The sequence below is a fragment of the Peromyscus maniculatus genome, chromosome 4 (genome assembly GCF_049852395.1).
Source record: "Peromyscus maniculatus bairdii isolate BWxNUB_F1_BW_parent chromosome 4, HU_Pman_BW_mat_3.1, whole genome shotgun sequence".
Lineage (NCBI taxonomy): Eukaryota > Metazoa > Chordata > Mammalia > Rodentia > Cricetidae > Peromyscus > Peromyscus maniculatus.
In genome coordinates this window covers 71,480,348-71,496,992 of record NC_134855.1, presented here as the reverse complement: position 1 = coordinate 71,496,992, position 16,645 = coordinate 71,480,348, and the positions used below count along the sequence as shown (strand labels likewise).

The following is a 16,645-nucleotide window of genomic DNA, read 5'->3' as shown; positions in this document are numbered from 1 at the left end:
AAAGCAAAAATAGGAATCTTGCTGACCAGCCCATCTAGATGAATTACTGAGAGACTGTCTCAAAAATTAAGGTGGAGAACAGTCTAGTAGGGCACCTGACATGGAACCTCTGGCCTTTGTGCATATGTGAGCACGTACACACACACAAATAAGTAAGTAAGTAAGTAAGTAAGTAAGTAAATAAATAAATAAATAAATAAATAAATAAATAAATAAATAAATAGATGGGTGATAGCTTGGTCAGAAAAGTGCTTGCTGTTCAAGTATGAGGACCTAAACTCAGTCCCCACCACCCACATAAAAAGCCAGTACTAGCACATGCTTGGAATCCCAAATGCAGAAATAGGAGGATCCCTGGAGCTGGTTAATTTACAAGTTCCAAGTTCCAGTAAGAGACCCTGTTTTACAAAATAAGGTGGCTATTATATGAAGAGTTACAGATGAAGTCGACCTGAAGTTGACCTCTGGTCTTCACATGCACATGTACACAAGCACACGTACCTGCATACACATATAATAAGGAGGTAAGATTAATAATGATCCAGCTGTATTTGCTGGGAAAGACATGCAATGAAATGGACAGAGGAATGGGCAAGGGAAGGACTCAATACACTAGATACTCCAATTTTTAAAAGAAATTAGCCAGGCTGTGGTGGCTCACACCTTTAATCCTAGCACTCCGGGAGGCAGAGGCAGGCTGATCTCTGTGAGTTCCAGGCCAGACTGGTCTACAGAGTGAGTTATGGGACAGCCAGAGCTATATAGAGAAACCCTGTCTCCATGCTGCTTTTATATATTAAAATGAATACCATTGAAGAGGCTAGAACAGTTACTGTGTATGAATAAGTTGCATATGAGGCTTGAGTTAATGTCACTACAGAAATGTGTCATTTCCTGCTGTAAATGACCACTGACAATTGATTGACTCACATTTGCCTTCCTAGAACATCAAATATGGTTATACCCTTAAATTATTTTGTTTAAAATGTTCACTTTTATCAAACTTGGCAATGGAACAATTTCCATCTGTTGCCGTATGGATTTACTGAATCCACCATCTTAGGGTTCTGATTGGAGATGTGGCCATTAACAGTGTCTGGATTGGGGCTGGAGAGATGGCTTAGCAGTTAAGAGCACTAGCTGCTCTTCCAGATGACCCAGGTTTCAATTCCCAGCATCCACATGGTGGCTCACAGCTATCTGTAACTCCAGTTCCAGGATATTCGACACTCTCACACAGACATACATGCAAGGAAAACACCAGTGTACATAATAAAAACATATCATTAAAGTCTTAGTTCATTAGAAAAGCAATAAGTGAAATCTGTAAAAGTGTACTTGATAGGAGTAATATATCTACTGCTGGTTTATGTAATTGAATGCATGTACTCATATAATGTACTCTAAAGAAAATAAAGTTGAATTGCCTGGCATATTTCGACTTCTTTGAAGTGGATTGCTGCAGAACAGTGAACTGTCACCTGGAGACTTAGAGAATGCATCCTTCCAGGTCACAGAATTAAGTCCACATAGTTACATTTCAAATGCCAGCTCCGTTTTTCCCTGCAGTTTAATTGCTCTAAATATAATTCATATCTCTTTTCTTAAATAGAGCAGGTGAAAATGGTTCTGCCTTTTCTTTGTGATCCAGGGCCTGTGAGCATGGATTGCACTGTCAGGAAATGGAATTTGGTAGCATTTGTCACTTGATGAAAAGCCAAAGCGAACTTTGAGATCTTAGTGTGCAGTGTGTTCTCTTTTGTTTGGTGGGTTGGTTGGTCAGATGGTTTCATTTTTTTTTTTTTAGACAGTCTGCAGATGAATTTCTAAACAGTCTTATTAAATAAGAAACACAGAGCCAAATACAGAGGTGCAAGCCATAGAGATCAGAGCAATAGACGCCAACTAACCTTAGCTCACCACCTCGCCGTAGCTTCCCAAGAGAAGCTCTCCCTGTCTAACCTGCGCCTTTATTGTCTTCCTGTTCTGCCTTCTCATTGGCTCTAAGCCCAGCCACATCACTTCCTCATCACTGTCTGTCTATACAGACCTCCAGGTCTCTATGGTTGGTACTGGGATTAAAGGCGTGTGTCACCACCCTTGACTATGTCCTTGAACACACAGACTCTGCCTACCATGTGATCAGGATTAAGGGCATGTGCTACAGTTTATGGCCTGACTTCTGCTTATGGCTGACTATGACCTTTGATCTCCCGGCAAACTTTATTTATTAACATACAAATAAAATATCACCACAACAGTATCAAAATGTAGCCCAGACTGGTCTCAAACTCATGTTGCCTCATGCTCTTGAGTGCTGGGATTAAACTTCCTCTCTCTAATACCTCTTGGTTTTGACCCTGAGGGTCTTTAAATGCTAAAGATTATGGAATTTTCTCATTCTTTTATACATTGTACAGAGAGAATATAGGAGTATATAAATTCCAAGTGTTCAATCAGTGGACCAGGCATAAAGAGTTACTGAGTACATATGGGCAGAGTGATGCTCTGATATTTACAAGGCTGTCAAGCAGACACTCGTTTGTAATTTCTGAGGAGAGGTACTCAAAAAGAGAGGTGTCTGTGCTGGCATTTGCCAAGATAATTGCCATACTATTTTAGAATTTAAGACCTTGAAATTACTGCAATAAAAATATGTGTCAGGTCATAAGTCTTCCCTTGCTAAACCTTTATTTGGCAAAGATCCATGCCATTTGCTGTCACCTTAAAAAGAGAAACCCAGCTGTCAGTAGCTACCCTTCCCATCAGCTAATAATTTTATACTGTGTCTCTGCTAGCTGCTACATCTTTGTTAGACCGAAAGCTTCAAGGAAATGCAACACACTTCCCTCACAATGAAATGTGAGGAAAGGCTGGTACAGCCATGTCTTTGTGAGCACTTCTTAATCTAAAAGTGAGATTATTTTCTAGCTCTGAAATGTTAAGTCTTCATCTTTCTTTTTCTTCCTGCAAGTCCCTCAGATACCTGGTAAACAGTGGACTTGGGTGTTTGAGACAGAAGGACTGTTCCCCTACCTCCTGCCCCTCTGGGTTCTTAGTTTTCTGGAAACTCCATGAATAGCTGCTTCTTGAGGTCTAGGCAAGTTGCAAGTAAGCAGGCATTCTTTGCTATGTGAAGCTTTTTATACTCAGGCCACAGGTTGTAGCTTTTCCATTTTCTCCTTTGTTCCATCCATAGGACAGTGTCCCTATCTTTATCTATTGATAAAATGAGGTATCTAATATCTGTTCAGCTAAAAATGTTGTGGTATCTTTGTATATAGGTTTGCCTCCCTGTTTAAGAATACCTTAGATTTGTTTTGCTAAGTGAAGGATCATGTCGTAATGATGAACATGTTGGTATATAAATAACCCTGAGAAAGTGAGAGCAGCCAGGTGGTGGTGGCGCACTCAGGAGGCAGAGGCAGAGGCAGGTGGATCTCTGTGAGTTCAAGGCCAGCCTGGTCTGCAGAGTGAGTTCCAGGATAGCCAGGAAACCCTGTCTTGAAACACACACACAGAAAGAAAGAAAGAAAGAAAGAAAGAAAGAAAGAAAGAAAGGAAGGAAGGAAGGAAGGAAGGAAGGAAGGAAGGAAGGAAGGAAGGAAGGAAGGAAGGAAGGAAGGAAGGAAGGAAGGAAGAAAGGAAAAGAAAAGAGAAAGTAAAAGCAAATCTAAGCCTGCTACCAGTACATGAGGTTCATCTTCCTACATCTGCAGTAGCATAGTTGCTTGATCTGTTGATCCGAGAACACACACTCTAAGTAATAAATCTACAGCTTATCTTATATCATCTTTGATTTATGACTTCTCCAAATGTATTTTTAATATTTTCTTTTTTATCACTTCCAAGTCTATTCAGATATGAGATGTGCTGTCAAAACTAGCAATCTATATTTTTTGTTATTACAAGTATGAAGAATATTTAAAGGAAATTATTTCATTATTTATTTTCAAGTACTTCTCTTCCTTTGTTTACTCAAGGTGCTGGGAAATGAACCCTAGAACTTTGCAGGCTGAGCTCACCCCGCCCCGCCTCCGTGCAGTCACTGTTGAGATGCCCTGTAAACTACTGAGCATACCGAGCAACTGTCATGAACTAGAATGCTGATGGGACAGCATGAAATCATTAAATGGAGCTTTATTAGTCCAAACAGACGTTAATGAAATGGGAGTTTAATTTATTTATTTATTGCTTTCTTATAGGTGGATTCACCAATGAACTTGAAGCATCCCCATGACTTAGTCATATTAATGAGACAAGAAACAACAGTTAACTACCTCAAAGAATTAGAGGTGAGGCAACTGGATATATGATGTGCAGCTGAAACTTCTGCCTCCTAGAAGCAGAAGATTGTGTTCAAAGAAAGCTAGAGCATATCATTAAGCCCAATTCCGTGACTTATAGGAATACAATTTTAGATCTTGCTTTGAGGTGGGGTCTTTCAAAACAATTACTTTGTCAAAGTGGTGTGTGTGTGTGTGTGTGTGTGTGTGTGTGTGTGTGTGTGTGTGTGTGTGTTATTAATTAAATTTGCCCCTAGACAGTTTTTTGCTTGTTTGTTGGGTTTTTTTGGTCCCTAGACAGTTTTACACATGTAGGTAATACATACTGACTACTCCCACACCCCCCTTCCCTATTACCCCAGTCTACATCCATCCTCTCCATCAAAGTGGTTTGAGTAATAGAGGAACAGAGTACCCTGGTGTAGGTATAAACCTAATTCTCCCCTCACTTATCCTAGAATAGGGTCTGTATCATTGCTCTCACCCCCACCCAGTATGTGCTAGGGTGCTCTCCGGAGAAGAGGACAGTGCTCTCCAGTATGGTCTGAGAAGAGTTTGGGTGAAGTAAGAAAAAGAAGAAAGGAGCTGGACATGGTTACTCACATCTGTAATCCAGCATTCCAGAGGCAAAGAGGCAAATGGAGCTCTGTGACTTGGAAATTAGCCTGATCTACATAGAGAGTTCCAGGATTACACAGAGAGACCTTGTCTCAAAAAGAAAAGAAGAAAAAAAGGAGTGAAAGAAAGGACCTGGTCAGGTGGCACCCACCCACCATCCCAGCGCTTGAGTCCCAGGCCAGGCCAATGTGCATAGAGAGCTACTGTCTGCAAAACAGGGAAGAAAGGGCTTTCTGACACCTAAAAATTCTAATTTTCATTCATTTTGAAGGAGTAAAAACCAGGATCTCGCTATGGTCTTTTCTTGTGATTAAGTCAAAAAGTCTTAACCAGTTTGTACCATGAAAACTTGAAAGTTATATGTAGAAAAACAAAATACGAATATTATTTAATGAACAAACCAAGCAGCATTTTTAGGCACTGATTTTTACCATTTATATCTATGAGCTGGGTTTGCTCAATAATATGCAGTGATTGGAAAAACTAAATTTTCTCCCATAAACTATCTACTTGAAAGTTATAATGTAAAGTATATCTAAATTTTAAGGAAACTTAAGTTATAGAAAAAGTCAAATGCCAGATGAGAGTCAGAATGTATTGGGAATAAGGAGTGCAGTCTGAAGTGCTGAGGCAGGAAGGAATCCAAAGGACCAGCTCAGTTTAGACGGAAGAACCTAAAAACAAGACCCGCTCAGGTTCTCAAGGCAGGCATGGCAGAACTAAAGGCACAAGGCTCAGGGCTTAGGCAACCCGTCACAGTCCATCATGAAGGACCTTAGCAGGAACCTGGAGGCAGGAACTGAGACAGAGACCACAGAAGCACACTGCTTACTAGCTCATGGTCAGCTACTGCCTGCCCAGGGCTGGCACCACGCAGAGTGGGCTGGACTCTCATCAATCATTATCATCAAGAAAGTGCCCCCACAGACTTGTGTGGGGGCCAATATGATGGAGGCATTTTCTCAGTTAAGGTTCCCACTTTCCAAATGACCATAGCTTGTGTCACGTTGTCAAAAGAGAGAAAAAACAAAACCCACTTCACTAGAACAGTTTTTGGACGTTGAGCCCACAGCAGACTGGGCAAGCACTGTACCCCGGAGCTGTGTCTGTACTCCAGTAGCTTATCTCTTACCTTGAAAGTCAGCTTCCTGTTCAACTAAGGCAATAATTCTTTTCTGGTCACACTAAGCCCTGAATTTGATAGACATGAATTCAAACTGGTACCTCTTTCAGCATATGTGTCTGCAGATGTTTAATTTGTGTGAAGTATAAGGGAAGGGCTGTTAGCACCTGTGAACTAGCACCCACGGGTCTAGTGTTTTTAGAATGCAGAATTCAGTGTCACAATATTGGAAAACAAGTCTCTCACCCTGATACTACTGGTTTTATCACTCATAACTTTGGAAACGTTGATATTTTTTCCACTAGGATCAGAAATACAATAGGTTTCTTTTTAGGGATTCATGTTTTGAAGCATGACCTGTTTTTACTTAAACATGGTGTTCAAATAAATGGCACTGGTTCCGAAGTTAGTTTTTACTTTTAGATACATAAACACATTATGTGTACTTACTGCCGTTACTTTTTTAGTGACATAAATAGAATACAATTTAATGATGTATAGGGGGAAATATGATTAATTCATCCAGTAAGTGAAATGCAAAGGAAAAGTACTGGATCCACCCATTTTGAAGTAAGTTCAGTGTAGGAATTTGTGCTTACTTCATATAGACAGGAGTGATAGGTGAGATACAAATACAGCTATAAAAATGAATGGCCAAGCCTAACAGCAGTGGAAGCCCACCCACGAAATCAGAAGTGAATAGAAACACTACAGGGACATAGCCACACACAGGCTATGATGTCTGTGAGCTAAGACACTGGCCATACTCTGAGTAAGATGAAGGGGCAGGACCAGGCGTACTGCTTCTATATGGGTAGAGCCAAGTTTTGCTCTTACAAAGGATCTGGGGAGAAAATTAGCAGAAAGGTAAAGTAAAGGCTGATGAATAAGAAAGAAAAGTCGTCCAGCAGTAGCTGCACCCTCAGTTAACCATCATGTCAGGGTGGAATGTCACATGGAGTAAAGCTCTACAATGCTCAGTAAGATCTGGCTCTGACTTGGGAACTGGGCACATCCTGGAAGCCGCTTCAGAACATGAGTCATAGGAGACTATTGTGGAGTATTCAATGAGCTGAGATTTAAAACTCATTCAAGAATGAAGTCAGGGTGAAGATGTTTTCTGGCACATAAGCAGAACGTTTTCCAACCACAGACCCTCACTTGAATGAAAACGTGAAGGATCTACTGTGTAAAAAGAAAAATAGAGTGGAAGTACATAGGATATATGATGGTGATTTTAAAGCCTTGAAAAAGTTGCTAAATGTATTTATTTATGGTGTCCTAATAGGTTAAACTATATGAAATTAACAGTATGTAGTTGGAATTGGGAATAGTTAAAATAGTTTAGACTTTTATAATGTTCGGAAGAAAATACAAGGAAATCATATTGGAAATATTTTCAGCGCATATATTAAAAATGTAGAAATGTAGCTGGGCGGTGGTGGCGTACACCTTTAATCCCAGAACTCGGGAGGCAGAGGCAGGCGGATCTTTGTGAGTTCGAGGCCAGCCTGGTTTACAGAACGAGATCCAGGAAAGGCACAAAGCTACACAGAGAAACCCTGTCTCAAAAAACCACCAAAAAAAAAAAAAAAAAAAAAATGTAGACATGTCTCCATGCTAAGTTGTCTTGCCAAAAATCTAGTTAAACCCGACATCAATCGTTTTCTCTACTACTAGTTTCTTTTGTCATAGTTTCTTTTACCTATTTAAAAGATTCCTCTGAGAGGCCTGTAGGTTTGTCAGACTGTCAAGAAATCTGGGACACAGACAGGATCTTACCCAGAATCCCCGTCAGTGTTCAGAGAAATACAGAGGAAGATGCTAAGGAACTAAGGGACCCTTCAGTGAAAACCTTCCAGAAGACTGGCAGATTCTGTGGAACGAACAGCCTGATTCCATAACAAATCATATGGGGAAGAAAGAGGGGGAAATAGTGCGGGAACTACTAAATGTGGATAGATGAAAATAAACAACTAGTTGTAGTGTAGATTTCATTGTATTCTTCTTTAAGACTTTTTGAATTTTTTTAATTATACAATGACATATGATATCTGCTCCCCCATTTCTCACTCCAACCCCTCTCATATCCCCCAACATTTCTCCCTCCCAACTTCATGTTTGTTTGTTTTTAATAACCTACTAAGTCCAGTTAACGCTGTCGATATGCTCATGGGTGTGGGGCTTTCTACTGGAGGATGGGAAACCCACCGTGGACCATATCCTCAGTAAGGAGTGATTCTCCCTCCCCCAGCAACAACCCACTACCAGTAAGTCCTGAGTATAAGGGAGGAGCTTGAGGTCATCTGTGCCTGTCTCTGCTGGGGTTCTGGCGCCCTGATGCAGTTGACCACAGCTCCTGTGAGATCGTGATTGCCAGAGCCATGTCCTGTTTCACAGCACCTACACCCCCCACCACCACCATCCCACCACCACCCCCCCACCCCATCCTCTGGCTCTTCCATTCTTCCTGCCTCCTCTCCCACTATGTCCCTGACCCTTGGTGTGGTGAGCTTAATACTGATGTTTCATGTAGGACTGGGCACTGAATCTCTTATTCTCAGCGTCTTGTACATGTCTCCACTGAGTGCTGCCCACTGCAGGAAGCAGCCTCTCTGCCCAAGGCCAAGAGCAGCACAGGGCTGTCTGTGCTGGGAGCTGGGCTGACCTGGCTAGTGGGATTCTGATGCAAGCAGGAATTTAAAACTGGATTCAAAAGAAGGGAAGAAAGACACAGTTGAGTACTTGAACATGGGCTATGATATTAAGAGGTTATTATTTTAAATACGTGACAACGATATGATAATTTTAGGTTTCTAAGTTATTTTCTTCCAGAAACAAAAATATTTACTGATTAAAAAATTAAAATTGGGTGGGTTGGGCACTGAAGAGCTGGCTCATCAGTAAGAGTACTTGCTGCTCTTTCAGAGGACCAGGCTTCAATTCCTAGCACCCACATGGCAGCTCACAACTGTCTGTAACTCCAGTTCCAGGGGATCCAGTGCCCTTTTTTGCCCTCTCTGGGCAGCAGGCATGCATGTGGTGTGTACACACACACACACACACACACACACACACACACACACACACACACAAACCCACATAAAATAAAAATAAATGGATCTTTAAAAATAAAAAAACACCAGCCTGGGCTACCAAGTGAGTTCCAGGATAGGCGCAAAGCTACACAGAGAAACCCTGTCTCGAAAAACCAAAAATAAATAAATAAATAAATAAATAAATAAATAAATAAATAAATAAATAAATAAACAAAAAATCTCAGTGCTGTTCTCATGAAGGAAAGGTAGGAGCTCAAGGAAGAACAACCAAGCAATATGAATGAGCCCGTTTACAGTTTCCACTGGCTGATTGGCAGGATGGCCCAGTGGGTAAAAGTGCTTGCCACACAGGCTGGAGTTGATACTTGAATTGACCTCCACATGCATGCCAGTGGAGGCACTTATATACACATAATAATAAATAAAGTTTAAATTGGTTAAGTAAAAAAAAAGTTGTGAAAATAATCACGTTTACTCACATTCCATTGACCAAAGAAAATCACATGGCTAAGCTTGTTATGTACATTAGAAAAAGAGTGGGGTGGAAAGGGACCATTGGAAACAGATCATAGGATATAGGATATGCTCTTTTGAATAAGAAAATCTCTTCTTTTAAATATTTGTTTTTATTTTTTAATTGTGTGTGTGTGTGTGTGTGTGTGTGTGTGTGTGTGTGTGTGTGTGTTTGTGGGAGGTGTAAATGTGAGTGCAGGTGCCCCCAGAGACCAGAGAGGATCAGATTCCCAGGAGCTGAAGTTACAGGCTGTTGTGAGCCACCTGATGGGGGTGCTTGGAAGTGAACTCAGGTCCTCTGGAAAAACAGTATGCACCCTTAATCGCTGAGACATATTTCCAGCCCCTTTTGCTTTTTGAGGTAGGGTCTCATGATGCCCTGGCTAGACTTGAACTTGCTGTGTAGCTGAGGCTGTCCTTGAATTTCTGATCCTCCTGACTTCTTTACCTCCCAAGTATTGGGATTACAGATCCATTTCACCTGGCTGAATCAAAAAAACTTAATCACTAATTATTTTGGGCCTGGCTTTCTGATCTGTTTACCATGTCCCTGATCCATAAGCCAGGGAAGAGAAGGCTGACAGAGAAGCCACTGCCTGTATAGTAACATTCTCAGTAGCTAAAGTAAAACATACTGTTAGCCTACCTACTAGAGAGTCACAGGATTTCTAACATCATGTTGTGTAGGCCTGAGTCCACAGAACAGTGATGTAAAATTATCTTATGAGGGGTGGTAGGACACAAAAGAGTATGATAAAGCCGTTCACAGTAACATGACCTCCTATGATAGTTAAAACCTAATGATATGTCATACCCATCAGAGCACATCAAATAAAAAATAAGGTTAAGGATATGGACTCTCATAGTCTGCTGGTAGAATTTTATAGTCATCATGAAGAACAGATTTAACTGTCTAAATCAGATGTGGGGCTGATAAGTGGATAAGGGTACTGCTAAGCCTGGTGATCGAGTTCAGTCTCCAGAACCAACATGATGGAAGGAGAGAACCGACTCCCACATACTGTCCCCTGACCTTCAAACGCCTAGTTGTACGCCTGCCAGAATTCTTGCACTGAACATGGGCAAGCCTATTATGGGAAAGTAAACTGATACCCCCAACAGCCATCAGTTGCCAATAGCTCCTCTGCTAGGGGTGGGACTGTGGGAAGGCTCACCCTTCCCCAATCCGTGATGGAATTTTCTCTGGCTTGGTCTTGTGAATGCTTCACAGCTGCTGTGAGTTTATGTGTGCAGTAGCCTGTCGTGTCTGTATGAGATGGTGTTCTCTACTATTCTGACTCTCCACCCCCTCTTCTGTGACAAGAGCCTTGCAGTGAGTTTGATATAGATGTCCCAGTAGAGCTAAGCACTTCCCAGTCTCTTGTTCTCTGCACTTGACTAGCTGTAGTTCTCTGCATTACTCACCATCCACAGCAGAAGGAAGCTTCTCTGATGAAGGCTGAGAGATGCTAATCTATGGTATAGTGATAAGGATTTACACTATAATTTAAGCTCAATACTGGTACTGAGTTTTCCTCTAGGACCTGTGACCTGCCCAGATAGAAGTTTTTGGCCCAGTTGACCATTATTTTAGTTTTAAAGTATTTTTTTAATTAAAAAAAAAAAAAAAAAAACTTGTGTATGTGAGTCAGGTATATGCATGTGAATGTGAGTGTCCATGGGAACCAGAGGAAGACATTAGATAGATCCCTTACAGTTGGAATTACAGGGTGTTGTGAGCCACTTGATGTGGGTGCTGGCAGCTGAGCTCAGGTCCTCTGGAAGAGCAGTCAGTGCTCTTAACTACTGAGCCATCTCTCTAGCCCCTAGCACTTTGTTTTGTTTTGTTTTTAAAGTAAAGAAAAAAGTTTAGAGAATCAACCTAGCACTGACAAAAAAAAGATATATTTTTATACATACATTCATGTGGAAAATCTAAGAGCTATAACTAATACAGGCAAATGTGAAAATATAGTGTTAAGTTTCACAAGATGTACAGCAGTACATCAACATAAGAACATTCATGTAAAGAATTGAGTTTTTATTTTGGATCAACATATACATTATCAAAATAATGTTTCATAACAGAACAAATGAATCCTGCATATGGATACCTTTTAGAGAGGCTGGTGTTAACTAGGGTAATTAAGAGTACTTCAGAATCTGTGCCTTCCTCTGACTAGTTCAGTGCTCATTAAATTCTCTTTTGATATCAGTGGCATCTAGCTGAAATATTTTTTAATCCATTTTTTCTTTAATTTATATTTATTTGTGTGTGTGTGTGTGTGTGTGTGTGCGCGTGTGTGTGTGTGTGTGTGTGTGTGTGTGTGTGTGTGTGTGTGCTGAAGCACACGTAGGTACCTGCATAAATGCATGACAATTAGAAAGCAATTTGCAGGAAGTTCTCCTGTTCCATCATGTGAGTTCTGGAAATGGTCAGATCCTCAGGCCTGGTAGCAAGTGCCTTTACCTGCTGAGCCATCTCACGGGTCCCCTTTGTGTTTTTATTTTCTTACTAGAAGCAATTAGTTGCTCAAAAAATTCACATAGAAGAGAATGAGGACAGAGACACAGGACTAGAACAGAGACACAATAAAGAAGATCCTGACTGCATCAAGGCCAAGGTGCCCTTGGGAGACCTGGATCTCTACGATGGCACATATATAACTCTGGAGAGCAAGGACATCAGGTAAAGTGGTTCTCTTTTCAAGGCCTGAATCAGTAAGAAAGAAGTTCCTGAAAGTTAAGATTCATCACTGATGAGTTTATTGAAATTTGAAAGTTCAAAGTACATAATGTGTGTAGAAAGCTTGCAAATCAATTAAGATATATAACTGAGTTATTTACAGTAAAAAAAATAAAACACAAGTGCCCAGTAAACACGTGGAAATACTTCTCAGAATTTAGCATATGTGTGCAACTTAAAACAGTTTCATCTGCCATAATGCAAAGGGAGCCCCTAAAGATCAGCATCCATAAGAACATAGAAAGGCTTTCAGTGGCACTCTCGCTTGGTTTGACATTTCTAGAAAAATTTGAGCAGTAATTTACCAATCTTTGAAAAACCACCATCATAGCTACTACTATTTTCTGATTCTTGCCCTGCCTCTTTTAATTTGAACTCCCCAAATATTTGACTTTTTATGGCAGCTCTTTGGAAAGGTAAAAATGTTGGTTGAGTACTGTTGCTTATAAGGTTGAGGTGCAGGGAAATTGTGAGAAAATTAGATGTTCCTCAAAGTACTGTTGTACCTCTCTCATTCACTAACTGCTTCTTGATTTTAGCCCTGAGGATTTTATAGACACAGAATCTCCTGTCCCTCCAGACCCGGAGCAACCTGATTGCACTAAAATCCTAGAACTTCCATATAGTATACATGCTTTTCAGCACTTACGAGTAAGTGGAGAACTTTAGAGTTTGGGGGGACATTTGTTTTTCTTTTATTTGGTCTTATGTTTATAAAAAGTATTTTTATTCTTTTCTCACAAACCACTTTATAATTTTACCTATGAGTCTTATATCTTAAAACTACTTTAAAATAAATCCTACGGGATACTGAGTTTCTTACGTCTTACATCCTCTACTATTTTTTTTTACTGTGTTTTTCAAATTGCCTCCTTCTTTAGGGTGTGCAAGAGAGAGTTAATCTATCTGCCCCTCTTTTACCTAAAGAAGATCCGATCTTCACATACTTATCTAAACGCTTAGGAAGGAGTATCGATGACATAGGCCACCTCATTCATGAAGGCCTGCAGAAGGTGAGTCAACCAGTGACTGACTGAGCTGGGAGACTGTGTGTGCACAGGGATGTGTTCCTCTCGGGAGGATCCAGAGTAATGATTACATTGGTACAAAATACAGCATTCAACAGGAGAGAGGCATAGGTAGAGTCATTTCCTTTACCAGGAAGAGATACTGAAAAGACTTATTTAAACTAATTCAAGAAAAGGGGGGGGGGACCTAGTAGAAGCAATGGAGCTTATAAACTAGATTATATTAGTTAAGTTTGTAAGAACATTAACCATGGATGCATCTGTACACAGTACACTTTACCACTGCTCTCTTCCCCAGTTACCACTATAGTCTTCTATAATTTTCTCACAAGAACTTCTCCCTGGTAGTGTGTGCCCATAGTCTCAGCTGCTTCTCTCTTAAACCCACCAGCTTAAGACCAGCGTAGGCAACACAGAGAACCCAGCTCCAGAAACTAAGGGAAGTGGGGAATTACGGAACTCGAGCCAAGAATGTAGATGTGTCATCCAGGCAGGTGTGGGGATTCAGAGGACGCTTGTTGCTCTTTCCTTCCCTGTTCCTAAGGAGCCCCAGGCTGGGGTGTCTAGCTCAGCTGGTGCAGTACTTGCCCAGCTCTCGTAGGGCTCTGACTTCCATTCAGCATTGCATAAACCAGGTGTGGCTGGTGCATGCTTGTCATTCCATACTCTGTAGGCAGAGGCAGGAGCATCACAAGTTCACAGTCATCCTGGACTACAGAGCACATTGGAGGCCAGCTGGGACTCTGTGAGACCTCATCTCAAGAAGAAAATAAAGTTCTGTTTCTAAGCAGTATTAATTATGGTGGTATTAGATAAAATATATTATTACAACATTAACGTATAGTTTATTCAGATACTTGGTTCTATATATTGAGAGAATTTTTTGAATAAAAGTAAGAAAACAGTTGTATTTTCAAATGCATTTCTGATTTTTATAGTGAAGTTTCCCTCTTCACCTTGTCTTTCCAAAGGTGAGTTTGCATTCACAGAACTTGAGGAATCAGGAAAATTAGGGTGGGATGCTCCCTCACTGACATTGAAAGGACTTTGTTGCTTGTTCATTTGTGTGTTTGCTTGTGAGAGACAGGTTCTCGCTGTGAGGTCCAGTCTAGCCTGGAACTCACTGTGTAGCCCAGACCAGCCTCCAAGTCTTGACAATCCTCCTGCCTCAGCCTCCCACCGTGGCTCTACAGGTTCTTTGGACAGGAGTGGTGTTTTTGTGCTGCGTCCCTGTGTTCTTACCTCAGTAGTTTGTCTTGCTTTCTTCATCTTGAGTTTCAGAAGAGCCGGTGTCTGAGTTGTGCTCATTTTGAACATCTTCAGTCAAAGAAACTGTCTTTTCTTAGATGTAACTGTTGTTTTGATTCCTCCTAGAACTCTTCCTCATGGGTACTGTATAACCTGGCTTCATTTTACTGGAGAATAAAAAATGAACCGTATCAGGTAGTGGAATGTGCCATGCGGGCACTTCACTTCTCTTCCAGGTAAGATTCCTCCTCTTCAGGGCCTCCTGATTAGCCACATCACTGAGGATTGGTAAAGAGGAACACATGGGGAACAATAAGACGCAGTGTCGTGTTATAATTAGACACTTCTCCATGTCTTAAAGAAATTAGCTCATCACAAAAAGAAAAAGATCACAGATGTCAGTAAGTTCAAAGTGAGAACTGTATAATATACTTTTCATTACCTTTATAAAGTAAATAGGCTGTGATTCACATGAGATATTAGTGCCAGGACATATACTAGAGGCATTAGCATGTATGTGTGTAGGAATATGTGCATGGGTGCCTATACCCACACATTGCATGTGTAGAGACCAGAGAGCTACATCAAGTGTCTTCCTCTGTCACTGTCCACCTTATTTTTAAGATAGAGTCTCTCACTGAACCTGAAGTTTGACATTTCTGTTAGATTAGCTGATTGGTCAGCAGGCTCCTGGGATCCTCCTGTGCTTAAAGTGATGCTGTCGATGCACCAGGCTTTTATGTAAGAGCTGAAGGTCCGAGCCCTGAGCTATCTCCCCAGCCCTCCAAATGGACTTCTCTTCGAGCAAATATAAGCCATAAATGAATTTTTAAATCATAGAATGTCTGTGAGACCTTATTTTTGTGGCAACATTTGTAGCTATGAGGTTGAGGAAGGATTGTCAGTAGTTTTAAAATGAGATGTGAAACATGAGGAGTAGATACACAGAATTATGACATGTGCTCCCTGACCTCTAGCTGCATTCTTCTCTTCTAGGCACAATAAAGACATTGCTCTTGTCAATTTAGCCAATGTTCTACACAGAGCACATTTCTCTGCTGATGCTGCTGTCGTGGTCCATGCTGCTCTGGATGACAGCGACTTCTTCACCAGCTACTATACACTGGGGAATATATATGCAGTAAATACTACTTTTCTGTTTGTTGAGCTAGAAGAGTTGCTAGAGGGAGTTGGGCTTTGTTTATTTCATCTTCTTTTTCTCTCAGGAGACTGCTTTTTTCCTTTCCATTTTTGTCTGAACAATGGAAATAAAGTAATTGGTGGGAAGGGAAAAAATTATGCAGGGATGCTTGGCTCAGTCTGGGAGGAGGGGACTGGACCTGCCTGGACTGAGTCTACCATGTTGATCGCAGTCCTCGGGGAGGCTTTGCCCTGGAGGAGGTGGGATTGGGAGGTGGGCTGGGGGGAAGGGGACGGTGTAGGAATGGGGAGAACAGGGGAACCCGTAGCTGATATGTAGAACTGAATGGTATTGTAAAATAAAATAAAAGGAAAAAAATCACCTCAACACTGTGTCATAATGCTCTTAGCTTTTGGACAGAAATATAAAAAAACTGAAATTCTAAACTGCGGGCTGAACTTTTTAAAGATAGCAGGCCTTTCCAGCTGTAGTAGGCCTTGCTGTTGTGGGGAAGGATCAAAACGGTTTTCAGTGCACAATAAGGTAGATAAGACTTCATAAATCATGAGGGCTTTGGACAGATGCAACCAGCCGTGGATAACATTTCTTCCACTGTGTTATGTATGTGTGTGTTTGTTTTGTCTCCCCAGATGCTCGGGGAATATAACCACTCGGTGCTCTGTTACGACCATGCTCTGCAGGCCAAACCTGGGTTTGAGCAAGCTATAAAGAGGAAGCACGCTGTCCTGTGTCAGCAAAAACTGGAGCAGAAGCTGGAGGCTCAGCACAGGTAACTGGAAGGGGAAAATTGCACTGAAGCACCAACACCAGAGACCCTTGGGTTAAAACCATAGCATTCCCTTAACATGGTCAAAACAATTGA

At 41.1% G+C, this 16,645-nt stretch overlaps 1 protein-coding gene across 4 annotated transcripts in view; it reads left to right on the top strand.

Annotated features, from left to right (window-relative positions):
- Ttc17 (tetratricopeptide repeat domain 17) overlaps positions 1-16,645 on the top strand; it is a 105,676-nt gene that overhangs the window by 11,841 nt on the left and 77,190 nt on the right. For all 4 annotated transcript variants that reach the window (XR_013050606.1, XR_013050605.1, XM_042275781.2 and 1 more), the window contains exons 2-8: positions 4,206-4,295; positions 12,119-12,288; positions 12,885-12,996; positions 13,227-13,358; positions 14,748-14,857; positions 15,618-15,762; positions 16,413-16,552. Coding sequence is in view for 2 of the 4 variants with exons in the window: in XM_042275781.2 (XP_042131715.1) it covers positions 4,206-4,295; positions 12,119-12,288; positions 12,885-12,996; positions 13,227-13,358; positions 14,748-14,857; positions 15,618-15,762; positions 16,413-16,552 (899 nt within the window). In the remaining 2 variants the exon portion in view is untranslated. The remainder of the gene's footprint in view (positions 1-4,205; positions 4,296-12,118; positions 12,289-12,884; positions 12,997-13,226; positions 13,359-14,747; positions 14,858-15,617; positions 15,763-16,412; positions 16,553-16,645) is intronic.